This window comes from Polypterus senegalus, chromosome 9, assembly GCF_016835505.1.
Source record: "Polypterus senegalus isolate Bchr_013 chromosome 9, ASM1683550v1, whole genome shotgun sequence".
Lineage (NCBI taxonomy): Eukaryota > Metazoa > Chordata > Cladistia > Polypteriformes > Polypteridae > Polypterus > Polypterus senegalus.
This window is the reverse complement of record NC_053162.1, coordinates 43993827-44020711: the sequence shown is the minus strand read 5'-3', so window position 1 is coordinate 44020711 and position 26885 is coordinate 43993827. Positions and strand designations below refer to the sequence as shown.

Sequence of the window (26885 nt, the reverse complement as noted above, 5' to 3'; positions counted from 1 at the left end):
AGAGGAGGAGAGGGAGGGCAAAACCAAGGATCAAATGGTGTAAGTTGAAAAAGGAAGACTGCAAGGTGGAGTCAGGGAGGAGGTAAGACAAGCACTGGGTGGCAGTGAAGAGTTGCCAGACAGCTGGGCAACTAAAGCAGTAGTAGTAAAAAAGGGTGACAGCAAGAAGAGTGCTTGGCGTGACATCTAGGCAGAGAAAGGAGGAAAAGGAAACCTGGTGGTGGAATGGGGAAGTACAGGATAGTATACAGTGTAAGATGTTGTCAAAGAAGAAGTGGGATAGTCAGAGAAATGCAGAAAGCAGACAAGACTACAAGGAAATAAGGCATATGGTGAAGACAGAGGTAGTGAAGGCTAAAGAATGGGAGTATGATGAGTTGCGTGAGAGGATGGATACTAAGGAGGGAGAAAAAGACCTGTAACGATTGGCTAGACAGAGGGGCCGAGCTGAGAAAGATGTGTAGCAGGTTAGGGTAATAAAGGATAAAGACGGAAATGTACTCACAAGTGAGGAGGGTGTGTTAAGCAGATTCAAAAAGTATTTTGAGAGGGTAGTGAATATGAGAGAGAGAGGGTTGGATGATGTGGCAATAATGAATCCGGAAGGGAAACTGATTAGCAAGGAGGAAATAAGGATAGCTATAAGGAAGATGAAGAATGGAAAGGCTGTTAGTCCAGGTGACATACCTGTGAAAGCATGGAGGCGTTTGGGAGAGATGGCAGTGGAGTTTTTACCCAAATTGTTTAATCCAATCTTGGAAAGTGAGAGGGTGCCTGAGGAGTAGAGAAGAAGTGTACTGGTACCGAAATTTTAAGAATAAGCTGTAGTAACTACAGGGGAAAAAAAATTGAGCCACAGAATAAAGTTATGAGAAAGAGTACTAGAAGGTTAAGAAGGGAGGTGATGATTAGTGAGTAGCAGTAAGGTTTCATGCCAAGAAGGAGCACCACAGATGCAATGTTTGCCCTGATGATGTTGATGGAGAAGTTTAGAGATGGCCAGAAGGAGTTGCATTGCGTCTTTGTGTACCTGGAGAAAGCATATGACAGGGTGCCTCGAGATGAGATGGGGTATTGTATGAGGAAGTGGGGAGCAGCAGAAAAGTAAGTAAAAGGTGTACAGAATATGTATAAGGAAGGTGCGACATTGGCGAGGTCTGCGGTAGGAGTGACAGATGCATTCAGTGATGAGGTAGGATTTATATCAGGTATCGGCTCTGCGCCCGTTCTTATTTGCAACGGTGATAGACTGTTTGACAGACAAGATTAGACAGGAGTCCCTGTAGACTATGATGGTTGTTTGTTATATGGGATTTGTATTGGAGTGACAGGATTAGGAAAGAATACGTTAGAAGGTCAGCTAGGTTGGATGTTTTGGAGACAAAGTCAGAGAGGCGAAATTGTGTTGGTCTGGTATAGGAGAGATGCTGGGTATATTGGGAAAAAGGATGCTAAGGATAGAGCTGCCAGACAAGAGAAAGGCCTAAGAGAAGGTTTATGAATGTAGTGAGAGAGGACATGCAGGTGAAAGGTATAACAGAGTAAGATGCAGAGGACAGGAAGATATGGAAAAAAAGAGGATCTGCTATGTCAACCCCTAATGGGAGCAACCAAAAGAAGAAGGTTACAGGGTCCAAAGTTCATCTTATCCAACAGGTAGGAACTAAGCCGGAAAGGCGCATGAACAGATTAAATCAATCATACAGAAGCCAAATATGGTAGACCATAAGTGGAAATTTTGCCAAGTACTTAATTTCCCGTTGCGATTCCCATGCCGAAGAACTAAATTTAAAGTAACGCACAGGACATTCAGGGTGTGATGATGGGACTGGCTATTTTTACTACCAGAAATGCTGAAAATTTGTTTTCCCAAAAAACACCACACACATTTTATTTTGCTAATAAGAGAACAAGGTATACAAACACACTTTACCCAAAATATAAATACTTACAATTGAACATAGAATTAAACCCATTTATTCAAGATATTCTACATCATATGTTACAGCTGAAGTTTCATTTTGCCAGAGAGTAGGGCTGGGCAATATGGACAGGGCCATAAGTATTTGAACAGTGACCATTTTCATACTTTTGTCTCTGTACACCACCACAATGGATTTGAAACAAAGCTGAAAGTCAATCATATCTTGATTGTTTTAATTTACACACCAACAACATTTTTATAGATGGGGCCCCCCAATTTGTAGGGGCTCAAAAGTATCCAGACAAATGAATCATATGTAATGATCATTTTCAGTATTTGGTTAAAAATTCCTTTACCTTCAAAGGCTACCTGAAGTCTGGAACCCATGGCCATCTCCAAGGGCTGGGATTCCATCTTCGTGATACTTTGCCAGGCCTTCACTGCAGTGTCTTCAGCTGCTGCTTGTTCTTTAGACTTTCTGCCATCAGTTTTGTCTTCAGCAGATTAAATACCTGTTCAATTTGGGTTGAAGTCAGTCAAATGACTTGACCATTGAAGAATATTCCACTGCTTTGCCTTGAAAAACACTTGGCTTTCGCAGTATGTTTTGGCTCATTGTCCACCTGTACTGTGAAGCCTTGTCCTATCAGTTTGGTAGCATCTGGTTGAATGCAAGCAGATAGTATAGCCCTATACACTTCAGAATTCATCCTACTACTTCTGCCAGCAGTCATATCATCAAACACTAGTGACAGACTTCTATTAATAGCCATGCATAATCATGCCATAAAACTGCCTCTACCATTTTTCACAGATCACGTGGTATTTATCGGACTATGAGCTCTTCCAGCATTCTGGCATTCATTGATCTTTGTTTCCTTTGTCCAAAGAAAATTTGTTCCATAACTGGAGGAGGCCTTTAAAAAATGTTTTCTAGCAAAGTCTAATCTATCCTTCCTATATTCGAGATTTACCATGGGTTTGCACCTTGTGGTAAATCCGCTGTCTTTACTTTCATGAAGTTTTCTCTAAATTTAGAGTTTCCAATGATGACCTACACCTTGTCCTTGAATTGGCTAAATGTTGCAAAGGGGTTCTTCTTCACCAAGGACAGAATTCTGCAATCATCCAGCACAGTTGTCTTCTGTTGTTTTCTGGACCTTCTGGTGTGGCAGAGTTCAATAGGGTGTACCTTCTTTATAAGAATGTGCCACATGGTTAATTTGACCACTTGTTGCTTTTCTGCTATTTCTCTAAAAGGGTTTGTTTTGTTTTCTCAGCCTAATGGACTGTTTTTACAGCTCTTTGGACCTCATTTTGACAAATCACAGTGACAGCTTCCAAGTGCATTTGGAATGTGGAATTCCTCACCTTTTACCTACTTAACACTAAAACAATGAGGGCGCTCTCACCTGTCCATGAAACAGCTTATAAGTCAAATGTCCATATACTGTACTTTTGAGCCTCTGGAAAGTGGGGTGCTATACAGAAAAATGGTTATTATTCCTAAATGGCTCATCAATATTTTTGGTAAAAAGCTGAAAGTCTACAACTCAATCACATAAATGACTGCTTTATTTCAAATCCATTGTGTGGCGTACACACCTAAAATTATGAAAATTGTGCCACTGTCCAAACACTCAACTCACTGTAAATTGACATTCTGAACAAAACTGATAGATCGCTATGTTCTCAGAACACCTTAAAAGATTGAAGATCAGCACTATAAGTACAGTATACTATAAACCTAGTATATTTCATATTATTAATGTGACAAAATATTAGCAAAGAAAACAAAATGCAACAATTTCATTAACAGCCATGTCTTAAAAGAAAATTCTCAAACAGCATACCCAAAACAACTATTTTATGTTATATGTCCCTTGAGAGCTTCCATTTTATGTATTTATATATAAATAAAATATATTAATATATAAATAAACGTATAATTTTGTTTAAAACGTTGCCTGCCTTGCTGGCATCAGTGTCTGTCAATTACTAAACATTGCTATCCTCATCCTCTCAATTTGACCGTTTTATACAAGATAAAGCTCTTAATTTGTTACCACAAATCAGATGGAAATCCATCTACATGTGCATATTATACATATTATGATTTCCAATTATTTGTTTGTATATGCATGCCTTTAATGACACTGGTCAGAGTCACAGAATAGAATATTCAGGATGATCTAATCCTTTTATTGCCCATTTTCTAAAGAACTCCAATTCTTCAGTCTGATTTTTTTTTTTTAATGAGTGGTGTTATAGAAAGAAAGAGAACAGTTAGACTACACCAAAACTATGAGAAACATATTTTTACAGTGCTTGACATCTTAAGTTTAAACAGTTTTGAAAAAGTAATTGCCAATTGTTGAAACAGAATTACAAAACTAAACAATTTAATCATCTACAACTTCATACAATGAATCGCCAGTCTTTCTTCTGTATCTTTAACACTGCCACATGCCATGTTTAAAGATATGAATGAACACTTGAAAGAAAGGTATTATAAGTAAAGAAACATTGTATAGACACTAGCTAGTCTTGTAAAACAGCTGTGTGTTTTTTTTAAAACTGTATATACTGATGATGGATCATTGGCTCACACAACCTTGGAAACATAAGTTAAAACACTGCAAGCATTAAGAAAGTACAGCGATTACACAAGCACAAATCAGAACACTAAATAACAAAACAATGTTTGATCATTCAGGACACAGTTTTGTCAGTCATCACGAATCTCAATTCACCTGTTAAACAAAATTATAACCTCAATATGAAAATAAAAATCACCAATAATGCAGTTTGTTCCATAACTGGTATATAAACCTCGGAGGAAAAAGAAAAAAACAACAAAAAAAAAAAAACCAAAACATTGTAGTACTGGAGAGTGCCTCAGCAGACATCTCACTTGTAGTGTGATGTTAATTACTATAAATTGCTGGCTAGTCTAGCTTCTTGACGTTGACAAAGTATGAGTAATTTCTGGCCACAAGTTAAGCAATCAAACGTGTGCTATGAAGTATGGTAGTCATCACAGTTCTTAAACCCCAAAATCTCCACTGCTTGCCCACTCATTTGCTATGCACCAGAACAGCAAACATTAATGTAACATCGATTACCAAGGAGTGGTTTTGCCAAGGAGAAAGAAGAGCACACTGCAGGCAGCACATGTGTCGTGATGGGGTTTCCAAATGTGGTAACATGTTTTATCTTTAGAAGAGGTACTGCTGGAACTGTCATATTGGGGAAACTAAACCATTTGCTAACAGCATTAAACCTGCCTGTCTAAACGCTTCTCTTCCAATCCTCCTCCTAAATTTTTTCCATGCTCAACACTGCCAGGCTACATGGGTGAAGTCAATGAAGACACACTTTGAAAAAGTGTTGAAGATTTTCTGGATTTCATTTAATGTTCAGAAGTAGTTGTGGAAATTTAAATAAAAATGCTGAATATTGCAGCATTGGTTAGTGCATATAAATATCGATTTGAAACTTCAATATATTGCCCAGCCCTACCATCATATTTACTAACTGTTGCAGAGAACAAGGGTGCCCCCTTCAAGGTCCTACCACAATGTTGTACTATTCTCCGTTTGCAAAGCACAAACAGAATTTCTGGTGCAGAGCACAAGCCCACTTAAAGCCCTGGGCACAACACAGGCCAAGAGCAACAGCATCCTATGGTCAGTTTAAATTCTTGGACAGTTCACTGAAAGGGTCCCCCACAGACAAAAAATACTGAGACAGATTACTTTAACCAGCTGAAGGAATAATGTGATTTTTCAAGCATTTGTCTCAGAAAAATTGATCATTGTGAACGCTTCCACCATTACTTGTTGCTTCTGGAAGTTTGCGCAAAGCTAACCCATGTACAGGCTAACAAGAGCACAACAGACACATGCAGACCGTGAAATCCTTAAATGTAACCAAGTTAAAGGCCTGGTTTCATTTTCTAAACTGGAGTTACGGTGAATAACTGGGTTATTAAAGTGCATGTACAAATGCAGTCAGTTATTCAATAAATAAAACCAGTATAATCGACTCCAAACAGATAATACAATGGAAGGCAAATTAAATTTTGCATTTGTATAGTTTCAAATCTTATTTTTCAATATTGCAAAAAAAATTTAACCGAAAATATTTATAAAAGGCAGCCTTTACGTTTATTTTAGTAAGGATGATGGTGTCACAGTACACACCCCACAGGTGTGAGAACATGCCACAATGACGGAGGATACTAGATCATATTGCCGTGGAAAAAATGCCACATCACTTTATTAGGAATGGTAAGGAATGAGTGATCAGACAACTCTCTCTTTACTTCCAATACAATTTCAAATTTTTCTACTGTGTCATGATAATATTGCAACGCTACCATTCTTTTTGTAGTAGTTTTGGTTAGGCTCATCTCATTTTTGGGACACTGCATGCATTTTACTCCCGGGTAAAAGTTCACTAGGTGTCAACTATCACACACACACACACACACACACAGTAATTCACCACTATAACTCATGACAATCTTAAACATGGTGGATTTTGTCATGTCAAGACACAAGAGTCTTATGACTGGGTTGCTACGGACGACCCATTACGCAACTCAAAAGCTGTGTAGTTTGACAGGAGATTAAAAGGTTCTCACTGCTAAAAAGAAGATTTCTATGGTAAACTACACAGGGGTTGGGGGGGGTTGACTCTGCTAAAAATTGGAATTGCACTGCAAGCTACAAAAATAACACAGATGGAGGAGTAGAGCGGTTCACAACTTCAGACCTGATGTACCTCTGACACTGCTGTTTTATTCAAACTAATCTGACAAAATCAGTAAGACACTAAACTTTGATTATTTAATTAGCTATTTTAGTTTTGTTTTGCATTCAGAAGAATGCAATAATAAGGTATTTACAAGAAATTCAGAAATTACAAATTTTCTCAAAGATTTAAATAATTTCCCCTTTTAATTCTCATTCTTCTCAGGAGTTTGCTTAACTACTCAGAACATTTAAAAACAAAACTAAAACACTACAAGTTTGAAGGGGTAAAAAAACAACAATTACTTCGGAGTGTGATAAATAACAGGTACATTCAAATACAGATGGCAATAATACAATTCACTAAATGTCATCTAAATGCTGTTTATTTCCTTACAGTTGCATTAAAAACAACAATAAGGAGTAGGGCTGGGCGATATATCAAAAATTTATCGTTACCGAAATTTATGACTCTCATCGACGTCATTTTGCCCATGTCGGTAAATTCGGTATTTTAAAAAAAAAGAAAAGGCATGTGCAGGTTGGCGATGTTCATGTCCCTTTAAGACGCTGTGCTACGTTACAGACTTGACGGGGTGGAGTCACATGACTCTACTACCTGTAACAAGACGAGACACGGGTGAACAAATGGAGGACGATTTAAATGTTGAAGCAGCAGCGACGAAGGTAGAGCTGGTGGAGGAGGAAGAGGAGACGCTTGTTAACAAAAAAAATGCATCATCAATCGTTTGGCAACATTTTGGATTCAACAAGGATGATATTGATCAAAAAATTGTTAAATGTAAACTCTGCAAAAAGACTGTTGCGTCAAGTCAAGGTAACACAACCAACCTCTTCCACCACCTGCAGCACAACCATGTGATTCAATTCAAGACATTAAAAAGCTCAAAGCGAGAAGAGATTAGGAGGACCAGCAAAACGTCTTCCTCCACCAGGCAGCGGTCAATAACCGAAGCATTTGCTAGTACTCAACTATATGAGCGAACTTCAAAAAGATGGCAAGAAATCACAAATGCTATAGGCTACCACATAGCAAAAGACATGGCTCCTATTGCTACAGTGGAACGCAACGGGTTCAGACACTTCATGAAAATAATTGACAAGAGATACGAACTCCCATCACGAAAATATTTTTCAAAACTATCATTCCCAGCATGTACAGCACAGAGAGGAAAAAGGTTGCTGCTGAATTGAGATACGTTAACACGCGCAGCCACATCCGATCTCTGGTCCAGCCGCACAATGGAGCCGTATATTAGTCTCACAGTTCATTACATCAACAACAAATGGGAGCTGCGTACCAGAGTGCTTGAGACGGCCTATTTTCCATCTGATCACACGGGGGAGATGGTTGGACAGGGGTTGAGAGCGATGCTGTCTGCATGGGACATCAGTGAAGAGGACCTTGTTGCTAGAACAACTGACAACGGCCCAAATATTGTGAAAGCTGTCAAGCTCAATAAATGGACACGGGTGCAATGTTTTGGGCACAGGCTGCACCTGGCAGTCGGTAAGTGTGTACATCTTAATATATTTGGGTGGTGACATCTGGTGTGTTTTAAAGTGACTTTAATTCTGTGTGTCATATTCAAAATTGAAAGTATTAATGTTTGAATAATGTTTATATAGGCATAAAAATACTTAAGACTGCTGAGCAGCAGTGTATCCAGAAAGTTTTTACAGAAGACTTATTGTGAGCCAGTGTTGATCATGTTGTGCTGTGAAATGTAGCAAAATACATGATTTTTAAAATGTTTTATTACTGTGCCAACTCTTTTTAATTTTGTAAATATGGTCTGAGAGGTCTTATTTAATTCTTACTTTATTTTGCTTGCTTTATTTGAGAATTAGACCATGAATTGGGGTGATGTTGGGTGTGAAGATTTGGATAGATATGCTACCTCAAGGCCTTAGCAGAGATAGGCCTTTGTCCATGATGGCATTACATTTGCACAATCATTGTTTACTTTGTGAATAGCCAATGTGAAACATATTTATTATTAAACTATTTTGTTTACAAGGGATACACATTTTTTAGAGAGCATGGTTACATATTGTATCCTACACTTTTTATTTTGTTCAGTTAATAAATCTTAACCACTAAAAGTACTTACTACTATTGTCTTCATTTATTTTCAGTGACATTTTACAGTCCTTTAAAGTGGTAATAATATAATTGCAATGAATAGGTCTAGGGGGAATAATATTATCAAAATAACTGGAGGAACTATGCTGCCTGCCACAGCCCCATCAAATGAAAAAAAAAAAAAAGTTTGTTTTTTTGGCACTTGGGGTGGTTATCGTCCATTTATCGTTATCGAGGTTAACTGCTCAATTTATCGTGATATTGATTTTAGGCCATATCACCCATGTTTAATAAGGAAGCTAAACTGGAGGTGGTCTGTACAGCAACACACAACAAGGAACAATTGAATCGCTCTGGGAATACATGACATTCCTAAGTGTTTTTGGTTTTAATTGGTCTTATAAGGTTGACTGTACTGTATCAACATACATGCATTAGAGATTTTACAGTATGGTTTACATCCTCTACAACTATTATTAAAAAAAGAACAAAGCTGACTTTTAAATGTTGAAGACTGTCACAATGGGTAATCTAAGATTACTGTGAATAAAGAAAAAAAAGTGTTTGTAACCACTGCACAAAGTGGACAAGGTATATTTCAGGGGTAAGAAACAAAGCACCTCTGGCATTTACAAAAACATGCCCACGATTATAGATTAGGTTTTTTATCAGCGGGGAAAACATCACGGTAATAATGATAAACATAGGCTATAAAAATTGGTGAAACTCATTTTCACCATATTAAGTTTTAAAAGAAAATGTGTTGCAAATGTTGCCTTATGTGGCCTATAGGCTTGGTGAAACACCAGCACACCTGCCAATCATGATGTGCTTTGATAATCATTCCCACAAAGAAGCTATAATGTAAACATTAGCAACGTGGTCAGATGTTTGGTTAATATATCGAGCAACAAGGACATCCTGGTAAGTGTGCTAACAGGACAATCTTAACTACTCAAGAAGACAGAATACCAAAAAAAGGGGCACACGTCATCAAAAGTTTGGAAGCTGTCCAGCTACCTCAAAGCAGACCAAGCACAAATAAAGCCAGTATGCAAGATATTCTGCAGACAGCTCCCAACAAAGACTAAATACAAAAAAACTATTCCACCTTAAAAAAAAAAACACAGTCTAATACGATGAATTTCAAAAAGAATCCTTGAGTGACATGGCTAGCAGGCCTTTGAGCAGCACTGCTATTCCTTAACATCAGTTGATTGTGTCCTCAATTGCCGAATGGATGGCATATAGCAGACAATTAAAGAGGCATGACAACACAAACATGGCCAATTACTTAATGGAGAAGAACAAGATGCCAGTGAGTGTTACAGCTTTATTTTTTTGCCAAGGAACCAGGGAAAGTAATTGACCCTAGGTTTAAACTCCCTAGCAAAGAACATTTTTCTCACACGTTGCTTCTACAGCTTTATGATGAATGTTGAGTGAAGTTAGAGGCTACATTAATAGACGCGAGATACCATTCCACTATAGTTGTATGGTCGAGTTGGACATCAGAACCTTACAAGTCTTACTATTCGTTACATTGACATCGAATAGAATTTACAGAGTAAATGTCTGTAAAATGCATATTTTAATTGTTGGGCACATGGCAGAAACTATCACAATGGCACCTGGAGGATGGCCTGTCATCTTGAGGACTGCCAGAGAGCCAAGCGTAAATGGAGATAAATTGTTAGTTCACTATGAAATACTGAAGGCTACAATAACAAAAAACAACAACATAGTCCATCTTCACAGAAGGTGCTACTTCTCTAAATTTGTAAATAATGCTGGCAATCCAAGAGTTTCATTCCCTACTGAGATCTCTCTCTCTCTCTCTCCTTTTAAAGTACATGCTTCCTCAGTTTGTTTGCCTAGTTGATTTCATACAAGGGACACTATTGGCGGATGGCTTGGAAGCTACCCAATCAGAGCATGTATTACGTATTAAATAAAACTCCACAATGATATACGATGTGCTTCCCAAGCGGTGCTTGATTGTTTGCTTTACTCTCTCTCTCTGACATTCTCTGCGCCTGACGGAGGGGGTGTGAGCAGAGGGGCTGTTTGCTTAGAAGATACGGACGCTCCTCTAAAAAAAGCCACCTTATCGCGGTGCTTCGGCATACTTAAAAAGCAGCAACTGCGAGTCCTTGAGGTGCGTTCAGCCCCTCCTCTTCACAACATGAGCGGCAGACTGGCCGCAACTGGGGGTTGGCCTCCTAGTTAGAAACAATATGATATATACCCCCCCAAACTTGATCCTATTAAATCCTGGTATTTCTTTTTAAGAAAAAGTTAAATCCACCTGATCTATGTAAAATAATTTCTCAAATTAAACCCTCCACTTGCATCTAATACCAAAAAGCCTTTTCAAAGAATATCTGATGTGCTAATTGATAGTGTTCTTGACATAAACTTGTTAGGGGTCTTCCCAGACTGTCTTAAGACTGCTGCTGTTAAAACCCTACTCAGCAAAAAATAACCCTGACTCTTCCTATTTGACAATTTGACCGATTTCTGACCTGCCTTTCTTTAGTAAATTCTAGAAAAGGCAGTCATCATGCAGCTAAATAATCATTTGAATAAATGGTATTTTTGACAAGTTTCAGTCGGATTTTAGAACAAATCACAGTACAGAAACGGCACTTGTTAAAGCAGTAAAGGACTTGCAGCTAAATGCAGACAGAGGCCGTTTATCGGTTCTCATCCTCTTAGATCAGAGTGTAGCATTAGAGACCATTGATCACAATATTCTTATAAATTACCTTAGTCAGTGGGTGGGCCTCTCTGGCAAATGTCTTAAATTGGTTTGAATCTGAACAGGTAGAAAATGTTTTGTTAGTTGAGTAATTATATTTGAAAAACACATTGCATTCTATATGGTGTTCACAAGGACCAATCCTGGGTCTACTGCTTTTTTTACTCTACATGCTTCCATTAGGTAAGATTATCTCAAGGCATAATGTGAGCTACCACAGCTATGCTGATGATACACAACTGTATTTATCAATAGCACCAACAGTGACCCAATGTCTCACTTGTTTCTGAATGGAGGAGTAGTAATTTTCTCAAAACTAAATAAAGGAGAAAACAGAAATCTTGGTTATTGGAAAAACTGGATATAATGAGGGTATTAGAAATAAATATGATTTGGGCTTAAAAGTCAAGACAGCGGTAAAGAATTTATGGGTAATTATTGACTCTGACCTAAATTTTAAAATCACTTATTAATCAAAATTACCAGGGTGCCATTTTTTCACTTAAGGAATATAGCAAAAGTTAGATTCCTTATAACTTTGCAAGACGCTTTTGTTTTTAGTTGTTTAGATTACTGGAACATACTCCTTTCAGAACTACCTAAGAAAGACAGACATCAATCAGTTACAGTTAGTGCAGAATGAAGCAGCATGAATCTTGTCTAAATAAAATGTGAGCACATCTCTCCACTTTTGATGTTGTTACATTGGTTAACCATGCCATTCAGAATTTACTTATTTAAAATACTGCTAAAGTCTTACAAATTTGAAATGTCTATCACCTTACACTCCAAGTTGTAACCTTAGATCTTCAAATGAGTATCTACTTATAAATCCAAGAGCTAAACTTAAAAGAAGCGGTGCAGTTACCTTCTGTTATGCACCTAAAAGTTCAAATAGTTTACCGATAGAAATTTGCCTGGTTAATACAACAGGGCATTTTTAAAAACTGCTAAAAATCCATTTTAACATGGCTCTCTCAATCAGTGTACAGTGATCCCTCACTATATCGCGCTTCGACTTTTGCAGCTTCACTCCATTGCAGATTTTAAATGTAAGAATATCTAAATATATATATCATAGATTTTTCGCTGGTTCGCGGATTTCTGCGGACAATGGGTCTTTTAATTTATGTTACATGCTTCCTCAGTTTGTTTGCCCAGTTGATTTCATACAAGGGACGCTATTGGCGGATGGCTCAGAAGCTACCCAATCAGCGCATGTATTACATATTAAATAAAACTCCTCAATGATATACGATATGCTTCCCAAGCGGTGCTTGATTGTTTGCTTTTTTCTGTCTCTCTCACACTCTCTGCCCGACGGAGAGGGTGTGAGCAAAGGGACAGTTTGCACAGAGGCTGTTTGCCTAAAGAATATGGACGGCTCCTCTACAAAATGCCACTTTATTGCGGTGCTTCGGCATACTTAAAAGCACGTATTGAGTTTTTGATTGTTTGCTTTATTCTCGCTCTCTCTGACATTCTCTGCTCCTGACATGCATTCTTTGAAGAGGAATATATATGTTTGCATTCTTTTAATTGTGAGAAAGAACTATCATCTCGGTCTTGTCATGGAACACAGTTTAAACTTTTGACTAAAGGGTGTTATTTCATGTCTAGAGGGCTCTAATAATGTTAACAGTGTGGGAGAGTTTATAAGGGCTTAAAATATATAAAAATAACCATACAAACATATGGTTTCTACTTCGCAGATTTTCATCTATCACGGGGGGTTCTGGAACGCAACCCCCCGTGATCGAGGAGGGATTACTGTATCCCTGTTGAGCTATATGTGCATTTAATTATCATTTTCATCAAAGCTCCACAATCCATACTAATCCCTAATATTCTCTCTTGTTCTTTTTCCGGTTTTCTGCGGCGGTGATCTGTGTCACCTCCACCTGATCAAGGCAAAATGTGGTCCCTACACTGATGGACTGAAGGTAGTACCCTAGATGTCCATATGACCATCAACATCAAATTCTTTCCCCTGAAACCTGAAAGCCACAATGACCGATTTAGATCATTTGTTAGGCAGAGCAGCGCGGTGGCGCAGTGGGTAGCACTGCTGCCTTGCAGCTAGGAGACCCGGGTTAATTTCCAAGGTCCTCCCTGTGTGGAGATTGCATGTTCTCCCCGTATCTGCGTGGGTACGGAGTACTCCGGTTTCCTCCCACAGTCCAAAGACATGCAGCTTAAGTGCATTGGCAATCCTAAATTGTCCCTAGTGTGTGTGCTTGGTGAGTGGATGTGTGTGTGCGTCCTACGGTGGGCTGGCGCCCTGCCGGGGATTTGTTTCCTGCCTTGCGCCCTGTGTTGGCTGGGAGTGGCTCCAGCAGACCCCCTGGAGCGGGTTGGAGGATGGATGTTAGGTAGAATGCCCAGTGGGGGCTGGGCAGTCTCTTGGCCCTGGAACCAATATAGATGGTGTTTTTTTCCCCCACTCCGGCCAATCTGGAGTTTTTCTGCTATTCTTCTTACCATCTGACCTTACTTTATTATTTGTTACTTAGTATTAAATCTTATTTTTGTTTCATAAAAACGTTTTGTAAAGCACTTTGAGCTGCACCATTTTTATGAAAAATGTGCTATATAAATAACTGTTGCTTAGATTAAAATTTTCAATACTAACATCGCAATATACTACAACCTAGTTACTTCGACTACTAGGCTAATTGGTGTTTAGCCTCCTTGGCATTAGATCCAAGTGTCGCTCAGGCTGTTAAAACAGTGTTAAAAATGCTAGTCCCAACTGTCATTTGGGTAATTGTATAGTGCTAACAATGTAAGTGCAAAGAGTTGCACTGTCAACGGTATAGATACATCTTTTCCTAGCCTCTTAATGGCGTCTTGTAAGAAACATTTTTCAGCAGTCCAGGGGCCTCATGTATAACGCCGTGCGTAGAACTTGCACTATAACATGGCGTAAGCGAAAAAGCTGAAATGTGCTTACGCACAGAAAAATCCAGATGCAGGAATCTGTGCGTACTCCAACTTCCACGTTCTTCCGCTACATAAATCCCGACCAGCGTGAAAACTAACGCTCGTGCACGCACATTATGTAACGCCCCAAATCCTCCCAGAATTATGCCTATTTGAATATGCAAATCAATATAAATCACCCTTAAGCGCAGCCTTCTGTGAAAAGACAATGGGAAACGCACGGGGGAAAATATAAGAATTTCAGCGAATACCAAGTGGAGGCAAAGGAAAAACATACTATTTGTTCAAATAAACCGTGGTATAATCAACAAAAGGAAGTTGATCGAGTGACATAGCGTGTTGGAGAAACTTGAAAGCTCACATTCACAAATCGCACAGTGCCGGAAATAAAAAAGAAGTCACATATCAAAGTCGCCGTGAAAAGCCGAGTTGTAAGCCCACTGTCCGAGTGTCATATGAAAGCTTATTAGGGTACAGAGAAAAAGGCACACAGCGAGGAAAAAGCACGAAATGTCAACTTCAATCTCGACATTTCCACTTTAATCACGTAGTTTATTTTGTCATTAAAGTAGAACATCATAAACTTCATCTTAAAATCGTTTAATTAACCAGTTTCTCAAATCACATCGTAATTAAAGTAGCACGTTAAATTCCTCCAACTGGACACAGAATCGATTACATTCGTAATATTACAGTTCTCTGAATAACTAAAATACCGAGATGTATACGTGATATCATTTTCATGATGATAGGAGTTAAAGCACGTTATTAAACATGTGTTTCACTTCGATGAAATAATTTATTGCAGCAGTACAATCAGGGGCGGCTCTAGGCTTGTGATGGCACTGGGCAGAGGCAGAGGAAGAATCGGTGGCTCCTTCGCCCGCCCGTCAGTAAGGTAGCTTATGCACAGTGGATGGCTGCATAGCCGCCTCGTGCTCATGACACAAGCATTTAACTTTTGCCGAAATTTGTCGCTGTGTTTTTAGCTGTGTTGTTATTTTCTCTTTCTGTTTTATATTCAATATATATTGGCGTAACCGTCACTGCAGTCAGTGCTTTTCTTTCCCCAAGTAACCGATCGCCATACAATCAGCTCTGTAATAGACGTTAAGCCATCTGTAAGCTCAGTGCCGATTCTTCAAAACGTTTAAAGAACATTGAAATGTCTTCGTAGTACGTTTAATTAATCTATCCTTAACGACACTCCCAGTGAAGAATATAGATTATTTAAATGAAGTTAAAGTTTTATCTGTATAATTTAATAAACATATTTTGCTGAATTTCACCTTATAAATGATATCGTTTCTGTACCGCGAGGTCCGTACAGGAAAGGCTTTAAAACATTTTGCAGTGGCTGAGACGTGTCCTTGAAGCTGTATACCGATAATTCCCTTTCTGATCAGCTGCTGCTGTGATTCACACTCAGATACAGTGATATAAATACTCTGAGTGGTGCAGTGAGAGAAATATTGAAAAAGATGATCCGCTGTGGCAACTCCTAACAAGAGGAGCTGAAAGAAGAAGAAGAAGAAGAAGTGAGAGTAACAACGCTAAAGCAGTTATGGTATTTGGAATACTATGGCTGTTCCCTCTACCATTATATTGTTACAAGTTAATTACAATCAGATGCATTACACTAATAAACAATATGCGGTTAGTTTCGGTGTATTTATAAAGCCGCGTCACGAAAATAAGGTGTAAATACACAGAAACAGTAGCATTGCTTTGACGCTGGGTGCCGCCAGTCTGCAAAACCGAGCGGAGAACTTGCGTACGACAAGGTATGAGGTACCGTGGAAAAGTGTGTGGATTTACGCCAAGTGTAGGTTTTATACATCGCGATTTGAACGTGGAAAAGTTCTTACGCAACATTTCTGTGCGTACGCACCGTTTATACATGAGGCCCCAGGTGTTGCACACTCTTAACAGTGATAGGAGCAGTGATGATGAGGAGCTTCTCATCAGAAGCGTTGACAAAGTGAATTGGTCTTCAGCAACTGAAAAATGAAAACGGACAGTGAAACTGAAAGATTCTGCTGAATCTTATAGCGACACTCTCATTTGGGTTTCTGTTGACCTTGCTTCAAATAAACCAGCCCTACCTTGTTTTGATTTTGTGGGGCAGTCAGGAATAAAAGTGAACCTTGACAAGCAAGATCCACTTACTTACCTGAAGTTGTTTCTTTAAAATGACGTGATCGAAAAAATTGTTGTCAAGAAACAACTGTTATACTGAACAGTGTTGGGTAAATGACCATACAACTTATCTCATTCAAAGATAAAGCACACAAAAGACATTGACAGTATATATGGTACTGGCATCATCATTATTACTAATCATTCTTCATTTCATATTTTTCATCATTATTATCTGCATCATTATTATAAGTTTTACACTTCCAAATTTGTACTTAGTTTTTTGCACATTTTACAGTAGAAAAGAGTAGATTTAACAAAAAAAATTTTTTTTTTTTTTTAACCATAATTACAAACCAGATGATGTGTTATATAGTGGAGATGGGAAGGGACCACGATAAGGACTTGGAACCCGCTAAGAACAACTGCTGTCATCAGCTACTTGATTGACAAGTACGAGGACACTGAGATCAATAACCTTGTGGACATATTTCTCCTTTATCCTTGTTTCAAAACATGCTATGTGAAACCGGAGAAACGGATGCCATGAAAGCTAGAACTGTGAAGTCCAGTAGCTGAAGTGCTCTGTCAGTATAGCTGATAAGGGAAGAGCACCAGTACAAGCCAAAAAACAGAAGATGACAGTGGGCAGCTTCTTTAAGAAACCCCATTCTGGTGCAGGACACTGTTCATGTACTAAGCAGGTTAGAAAATGACTGATGATCTACATTTCAAGTAATTTAGAGAGAACAAAGACGACAATACCTCTACACTGGCATAATCACACATTGAGCATTTGAAGGGTTTCTCATGGGTGTGCTTGTACCGACGATGTCGAACTAGTTCACCACTAGTAACAAAGGCCATATCGCAATCAGGGCATTTGTGCGGCCTAGTTCCTAAAAAGGGCAAAAAAAAATTGTTTTGCATTATTGTATTTTAAGCATACAGTGTAATTGAACAGCAGAGACAGGTTTCCAGGAAGCAGACAAAGCATTTACATTTTGCTTTCATCCATCTCATACCTGTATGTGTGTTTAGGTGATTTCTTAACAATGTTACTGTTCTAAATGCCCTTCCACAAAGGTGACACTTGTGTGGCCTCTCATCAGTGTGACTCTTCATGTGACGATCCAGATTTGAACGCCGAGGGCATGTGTAACTACATAATTCACATTGGAACGTCTTTTTCACACCTAGTTAAAGAAAAAAATTATTTAGTTGTGCACAATGTTAATTGTACAGAGGTTTGGACACTTGAAATTAAAATAGGTTGTTGGATTTTGTCATCTATCAAACCCCTTTCCAAACCAGTTTAATTCAGTTCAGGTTTGGAAAGCCACAAGGACACAGCCCACCCCACAAACAGAATCAACACTAAATGGGCCACCAGGTTTTTGGAAATAGTACACCTGAAGACATTCACAAAGGCTGGAAATACTGTAAATTCCCCCAACTAACAAGCTAAAGACACAGACAGACAAACACACACACCCCTGGAGTTAGACAGAAAAGCCAAATCAAAATTATAGAAGATGCTAACTCTACACAAAGAAGTAACCAGCCTAAGATCAGAATCCGTACTCCTGGAAAGGACTTTAATTTACTGCCCACAATATCAAAAGACATAGTACCAGTCTTACCTTTCTTTTTGATTTTTGTTGGTTTGGGTGGTTTCATGTTTCCTACCACTTTTTCAGCATTAACTTCAGAAAGCAACCCTTCCTGTTGTTCCTCTTCAAAATCATACACAGACACATCCATGTCTTTTCCCTCTTCTGTATTGTATCGCAATTTGCTCTTTTTAATTTTTTTGGCCTTCTTTACTGGTGGCTGGTAATCTGGGTCTTTCACCCATGCTGTGTCATCATTTGGATGTTGCTGTTCTTGTAGCTGCTGTTGGTGATGCAACTCTTCTTGTTCTACCGTTTCCACCTCCCCATTGGCTCCAACCTTCACCACTTGGAACCCCTCAGGTAAAGGCAAGGTGTGACAAATTACAGGCTCACCTTCCTTAGGTATACTTTCATAGGAGCCCTGAAGCTCCTCTACACTTGCAGCCCCAACTGGCACAGACACTGGAACTGGAACTTGTACCAGCTGCAGTTCACCCAAATTGATTGAAGGTTCTTCCATGTTGACTACCTGCAGGGTAATGATTTGGGTGTCATCCACTGTAGGTTCAACAATCTCTTGGTGAACGGATGTCTCCATTACTTCAGTTTTCATCTGAAGCAGTGTGGGGTCCAGTTGCTCCATCATTACCATCTCCACATTGCTGTTCACATTCACCTCTTGGACTATCTCTGCTTGATCATCTGTCCCATCAGGCACACCCTGTACAATGATGGATCCATCTTCTTCAGGACATCCTTCTCTTCTCCTTTGGTATGTTTTGCGCTCTTTTCCTTTACAGAAGGTTTCTCCCTCTTCCACAACTGCTTCAGACTGGTCAAGCTCCATTACTTTGACCTTAAAACATACACATAAAATAGTAAAAAATAGGTTCAAACAAACAAAAAATATATTATAGTTCAATTACTTTACCTAAACATTTATTATTTTCCTTAGGACAGCAACAACCATCCCAATGGCAGTCATACAGTTTGTAATTTTTCATTTGTGATAATTATGATTAATTCAAATCTGAAGACACATAGGAATTATGGGTTTTAGCAGTGGGAGACAACCACAATTTTGAGTAACTCAATGCACTTGAGGATATCAGTCAAACTGATAATGGGGGGAATTAAACTATTATACAAGCACTATGTATTTTTGCACATGGCCTTAAAGAAAAATCTCTAAATGAGTAACAAGTTAAGAGTAGGTACAAAGTTCTGTTCCATGTATAGCAAAGAACAAGAATCACTACTGTTTTAGCAAGATGAACCAAACAAAATTCCTTATATCCAATTAACATTTGTTGTTTTAAGGATTAACAATCAATCAACTTCGAACACTTTAACTTTACTTGACCATTATTACATGTGTAACATATCCAGTGCAACACATGCCTAACTGCTTAACACAACTGAAAGAGCAAAACCTTTTAATAAACCAACAGGTTTCATTTCGCATTTGAACTTACCTTTCTGCATACACAATTTGCTGCCACACACTGCATTGTGCATGCACTAGCCCATAATGATGCCATCCCTCATATCTTGCATTCTTTAGCCTGCATTTCAGGACTAACATTAGTATAACTAATGTGAAATTTTAATTATAAAAAGGGATAATTTCACCAACACCCAGCTCAAGAGAAAAATTAAATAGTATTTGAAGTAGATGTAATAACTACCTTTCTGTATAATAAACTGTGGATAAAGTGGGGTTGAGAACCACTCAATAAGCATTATTTGATTCAAGGGCAGTGTCCTTTTGAAAAGTCCATATCCAGCAAAAGAAATACGGATATGCCCATATATTTGTATTAGCATACAGACTAATGTATTTTCAAACCACTTCGGCCATATCATAACTGGAATTGGAGCAATTAAAAGTCTTATCACATTTGATACAGGGTACTACCAAAAACAGCCGTGTACAAGTGACAGCACATATCTATGCACACGCTCAACAACCCATTTTAACTAATCACAAGGAATTAATTTGGGGGTTGTTTGTGACATGTCTGCTCCCTTTCTTTAAGGTAGCACAGAGAAATAACTTTGGTATGGTTCTTAAAGAAAGCAGAAATGCTGCAGTGTGTTACAGGAATGCCAAATAACTACTTAATTACTGATGCCTGTTACAAAAGGAATAAACTGGAAGTTTTGCTTCCTAATTTACCCATGACATTTTAATTTAAATGAACACAGACTACATCATTCATGTCAATTTAAAACATTTAGATAAAAGCTTGACAACTTTCTGTACTACTCTAAGCAACTACCGAACTGTCCCAAAATTCCATTGAGGTTTGCAGGATGATTTAACAAGACAGTTTAAGTATTCCCCTTCAAATGTATTGGCACAAGTCAGCTCTCTTTATTTAACAACCTTCAGGTTCAGTTATCAAATGCCAATATGATTATCACTCCTGAGCAAACTTCCTACACAATGAAGGTATTAGAAATTTTCAGACAGGCCTTTAAAAAAAACACCACGTTCAAGAACTTTGTATACACATACACCACTACCTTATCAGCAGAATTATCGTATTGGCCTCAGTGCTTTAAAAATAGTGATTCAGGATTTTAAATCAGCAAGTAGGAAGTAATTGAAATGACTATGTGCATTATAGGGATGCTCTGATCAGGTATTTTAAGCTCAACACCAATCAAATGTTACTTGATAGTCAGATTCCGATTACATTTTTTTGCCCCCTTTATACAACTTTTTACAATAAGATCCTGTGTAACCTGGCGTCCTATATTACAATGTATTTTTACAATTAAAGACCACAAGTATAAAATGTTAATTTTTAACAAAATTAAATTCTGTAGGATTATTTTTCAGTGAGGATAAAAACTAAAATAAACCTTCCTTAAAATACATACTTGTAATAATAAAATATGTACAAAAAAATATGTACCCATAATACATGGTATAAAAGAAAAAATGTTTCTCATTAATTACAATCTCATAATTTTTTACCATTTCACTCTCAAGATTATTTTTAACACAATCAATTGACATTGGCAATATAAGCACTGCTTAGATGCAAATATACCTGCACTTGTAGGTTTTAATCATTTTAAATCATTAATTGCACTACAGCGTTTTTGCTATTTAAATACAATAACTGCATATTTTTACAATTGTGTTTTTTCCTTAAGTGCATCAGCTAGGCATTCATAATTCTTCAGGTGTTATTAGAAGTATGGATTAGAGTTTTTAATTATGTAATGCTTGTTTCTTATCAAAACATACTGTATGCTGAATGACACAAAACAAAGTACCTATCTTTATTAAAATAAAAGCTGCAAGTGAATCAAATGTTCATAAGACTAACATGCTTAACATGTTTATAAATAAAAGATGCATCTGCTTGTAAGCCAAGAAGCCTACTGTTTAAGCAGCAATTTCAATTTCTTCCTTATCTAATTCAATTTCCAATTAAAAATGTGAGCCGATTCATATACAAAGATGCGCACAGTCCAAACCGAGACTAAAAGTTAAAAGTTGCTTTTCTTTTCATTTGTCTAACTGCAGTTTTATTTCTCCACTTTCTTGAACGTAAAGATTAATACTCCAGTTCTTACTCTCTACTATATGGAAGAGTTTGTACTGCTAAAACTGCTCAATGGTCCCCTGAGGCAGAGCAGGCTCGGAGAGACTGCTTTGGAACTACAGACTGGGATATATTGCTTGGGTCACATAGTGACAACATTGAAGAGGCTGTTGAATGTACAACTGATTACATCAACTTCTGTATGGACATTGCAGTTACAGTAAGAACAGTATGCTGCTATGCTAACAACAAGCCATGGGTTACAAGTGACATCAAGGGCCTTTTGAACCAGAAGAAAAGGGCTTTTAAAAGGTGGTGATAAGCATGAGCTGAAGTGCGTGCAGAAGGAACTCCGAGTCCAGCTCAGGACGGCAAAAGAGCAGTACAGGAGAAAGCTGGAGCAGAAATTGCAGAACAGCAGCATGAAGGAAGTGTGGGATGGGATGAAGATTAATCACTGGCTGCAGCTCGAAGCGGGGTGCTGCCATCGAGACAGACGTGGAGAGAGCAAACCAAATGAACAACTTCTTTAATAGGCTTGATCACAGTAAGCCACTCTCACCTCGGAGTACTGCATCCTCCAACCATCCTTCTGCCGATACCAGCATAGGTGAGATATCCCCACCCACAATTACAGAAGCCCAGATGAGCAGAGAGCTGAAAAGACTTCGTGCCAGCAAAGCAGAGGGTCCAGATGGTGTATCGCCACGATTGCTGAAGGCCTGTGCATGGGAACTGGGGAGTCCTCTACAGTGCATCTTCAAACTGAGCCTGGAACAGGGGAGAGTTCCAAGGCTTTGGAAAACATCTTGTATCACTCCTGTCCCAAAGGTATCACGTCCTAGTGAGCTGAAGGACTTCCTGCCTGTTGCTCTGACGTCACATCTGATGAAGACCATGGAATGGCTGCTGCTTCACCACCTGAGGCCACAGGTCCGCCACGCCCTCGACCCTCTGCAGTTCGCATACCAGGAGAAGGTGGGAGCGGAGGATGCCATCATCTATATGCTTCACAGATCCCTCTCCCACCTGGACAGAGGCAGTGGTGCTGTAAGAATTATGTTTTTGGACTTCTCTAGTGCCTTCAACACCATCCAACCTCTGCTCCTTAGAGACAAGCCCCTTTCCAAACAAGACTGAGATGGGAGTTGACTCACACCTGGTGGCATGGATTGTGGACTATCGTACAGACAGACCTCAATATGTGCTTCTTGGGAACTGCAGGTCTGACATTGTGTGCAGCAATACAGGGGCGCCGCAGGGGACTGTACTTTTTCCTGTCCTGTTCAATCTATATACATCAGACTTCCAATATGACTCGGAGTCCTGCCACGTGCAAAAGTTCGCTGATGACACTGCTATTGTGGGCTGCATCAGGAGTGGGCAGGAGGAGGAGTACAGAAAGTTAATCAAAGACTTTGTTAAATGGTGTGACTCAAACCACTTACACCTTAACACCAGCAAGACCAAGGAGCTGGTGGTGGATTTTAGGAGGCTCAGGCCCCTCATGGACCCTGTGATCACCAGAGATGACTGTGTGCAGAGGGTGCAGACCTTTAAATATCTGGGAGTGCAGCTGGATGACAAAAGGCGCTTTTCCACTGCATAGTACGGCACGACACGGTTCAGTTCAGCTCACTTTTGGGGGGTTTTCCACTGGGAACAGTACCTGGTCCTTTTTTTAGTACCACCTCAGCCGAGGTTCCAAGCGCCGAACCGTTACCAAAACGTGACGCGTAAACTCTGCTGGTCACCGATTGGCCGGAGAAAATCGTCATTACTGCGTCACTGAACTTGCGACGCGAGACACAACAGACCTGCTAGATTTTAAGCACAGCCAGCGAAGGTTCGGACGCACCATTTTGTTTTAACCAAAAATGGCTGTTTCGTGGTCTATTGAGGAAGTACAGACGTTCCTCTCGTTGGTAGCTGAGGAGCGGATCCAGCGAGACCTGGATGGGGCGACGCGGAATGAAAAAGTTTTTCAGGAGGTCGCTAAGCTCTTGGGCGCACATGGCTACCATCGGACTTACAAACAGTGTAGGGACAAGTTAAAAAAAAAATGAAGAGCGAGCAGTAGAGGCGGCGCAACTATAACAACACGTGAATAATCCCGCCCACTCTAAAGCGGTACTAAACTGCAGTCGAAACGCAAACTGAGCCGAAGGTGAGCTGTACTGAACCGTGCTGTGCCGTACTATGCAGTGGAAAAGCGCCAAAATTGGACTGGACTGCCAATACTGATGCTCTATGTAAGAAAGGTCAGAGCAGACTATACTTTCTGAGAAGGTTGGCATCCTTCAACATCTGCAGTAAGATGCTGCAGATGTTCTACCAGACGGTTGTGGCGAGTGCCCTCTTCTACGCGGTAGTGTGCTGGGGTGGCAGCATAAAGAGCCTGGACAAACTTGTTAAGAAGGCAGGCTCTATTGTAGGATTAAAGTTGGACAGTTTAACATCTGTGGCAGAGCGACGGGGACTAAGCAAACTCCTGTCAATCATGAATAATCCACTGTATCCACTTAACAGTGTCATTTCCAGGCAGACGAGTAGCTTCAGTGGACAGACTTTTGTCACTGTCCTGCTCCACTGACAGACTGAGGAGATCGTTCCTCCCCCACACTATGTGACTCTTCAATTCCACCCGGGGGAGTAAATGCTAACATTAATTTTATTTAAATTTTTTTCATTTTTATTACTATTTAATTTAATATTGTTTCTTTGTATCAGTATACTGCTGCTGGATTATGTGAATTTCCCCTTGGGATTAATAAAGTATCTATCTATCTATCTATCTAAAACAAGCCTTGAATTGCTGCTCAACAAGACAGCACTGGCTTAACTACTGTAATACCTTACATAACACAGCAATGCAACTAAAGTAAAGCTTAGAAAAGCAGGGACTGAAATGACCAGCTTTGTGATCGGCCAATTCATAATACTTCCAAAATTAGGGAGAGGAGAAACAACCATTTATTTACATTTAAATGTTAGTTTTTGTCTTTACTAGGGGTGCTCTTTTCAAGTTTCTTAAAGCCAATGCCGATCACCATTTTAATGATACTTGATCAGCCAAATAAGAGAATAATTCAGATTTTTCTTCTTCCCCTTTAAAATTATATTTATTTACACTAAGCTCCTGCATAAGCAGGTGTACAGAAGTCTTATGTCCTAAAGTTTACTTTTAGAATGAAATTAGACAAAATGAAATTCTGTAGGTTTATTGTTCAGTGACCATAAAAATACTTACTGTAAACTTACCTTAAAACACATCTCTCATTAATAAAAGAAAATCTTGATAAGACTATTGCCAAGAGATATTTTGAAGTCCCTTCCTCCTCTCAACCATGACCAGTCCTCTCACTTGCGTGAATATTTTTGTCAGACAATTCCTATGCTCTCAGCTCTTATAAAATTTTACGTTTCCCTTACTTTAAGCTCCCAATAAAAGAAGACTTATTATGTCCAAATCTTATTGAAGAATTCCATCCAGAAGGGTTATCAATAGAAGAAATGAGTACATAGTTTGTTAGTGCTAGGATTGCCTAAGTAAAACAAATTTACGCGAAAACTGGTGATTGGTTACACTGCAAATTGGTTAAATGCGCATCAATAGACTATGCTGAAACAGTTGGTGGAGATGGGGCAGAAGATGAAAACATCAACTTACAATATCCCGTAGAATAAATACAACCATTAACACTGTCTGGTCTTAAATCCTTCTTAAAACAGTAATCCGGCCGGTGGATCGGAATGTTATTGCACAATTTATGTATGAATGATGGACTATGAAATAGGACAAAATTATCTGTATTCAAAATTGGTTGAACAATTCTGAAAAATTTTAACAGGAGACCAGAAAGGTAATGTAGTACATCTTCCGCGGATAACAGATAGCAAAAGAGATCTTGATATGCTATTCATATTAAAACGTTTATACAGTTTCCCGTTAGAATAGCTTTTGCTATGACAATTAAATCACAGGGACAAACAGAAAAAGTCAGTTTGTTTATCAGAGAGAAGGGAACAAAATTCACTGACGGGCAGTTATAAATTGCATTCTCACGACGCAAGTTCAAACACGGAATCAAAATTGAATGCGATATTGATGAAAAGTTAATTCAAAAAATTGTTTTTAATGAAGTTTTACAGTAAAATTGTAAGTTTAAAAAGTATTTGTATGTTAATTTCAAAAGTGAAACAGAACGAAAAACGTACAATGCAACGAACACCTCTAACGCAACATGAAAATTTTCCTTTCAATTTATTACGTTGTACTATTTTTATTATGGTTAATAACTCGCTGTAATCTATACTAATAAAAGGCAAAGCCCTCACGGACTCACTCACTGACCGACTCATCACTAATGGTCATAACGGTTGACAACGTTCGCCATGTTGAACTTTCTTATTTATGGCCCCATCTTCACGAAATTTGGTAGGTGGCTTCCCTGCGCTAACCGAAATCGATGTACGTACTTATGTCGGTGGTATGACGCCACTGGCGGCCGCCACATTGAACTTCCCAATGGTCTTTGTTACTTATTGGCCCATCTTCAAGAAATCTGGTACACGGGTTCCCAACAATAACTGAATCCTACTTACGTACATATATACGTCCATAGCCTGCAACTCAGTCATCGTGTGAGGCGGTATTGGGTCCCCCATCCAAACGCCCCTCATGTTGTTGGCTGCCTGCCTATATAAGGCCGTACGTCGCTCCGGTCGCTACATTCCCTTCCTTACTTCACCACGGGATTCACGTCTCCCTGCTGATAACTACAGCCTTTTTATTTAATCCACGGCTTCTCCGCTGTTGTATTGTTCGTTTATTACAATTATAGTTATTGTGTAGGTATTTTAGACTTACTTTACATTGTTCAAGTACCCATTTCCTTTATCATTCCAACCGTACCCCCATTAACATGTCTATCGAGGTGGTCACCATCGATCAAAGAACTGTCACTTACCGAGTGGTTTCAATGCCCAGAGATGGCACATGCCTTTTCCATTCTCTTTGTTGCATATTGCACGGCCATATCAGGCTCACTCTTGATATCTGGAGGAACGTGTCT

At 39.0% G+C, this 26885-nt stretch overlaps 1 protein-coding gene across 1 annotated transcript in view; it reads right to left on the bottom strand.

The window, feature by feature from the left end:
• The window catches only part of ctcf (CCCTC-binding factor (zinc finger protein)), a 71291-nt gene that overhangs the window by 19978 nt on the left and 24428 nt on the right, over positions 1-26885 (bottom strand). Inside the window, exons 2-4 of the mRNA XM_039763035.1 lie at positions 18275-19103; positions 17657-17827; positions 17397-17530 (exon numbers count right to left, since the gene is read on the bottom strand). Coding sequence (XP_039618969.1) covers positions 17397-17530; positions 17657-17827; positions 18275-19094 — 1125 coding nt within the window. The 5' untranslated portion in view covers positions 19095-19103. The remainder of the gene's footprint in view (positions 1-17396; positions 17531-17656; positions 17828-18274; positions 19104-26885) is intronic.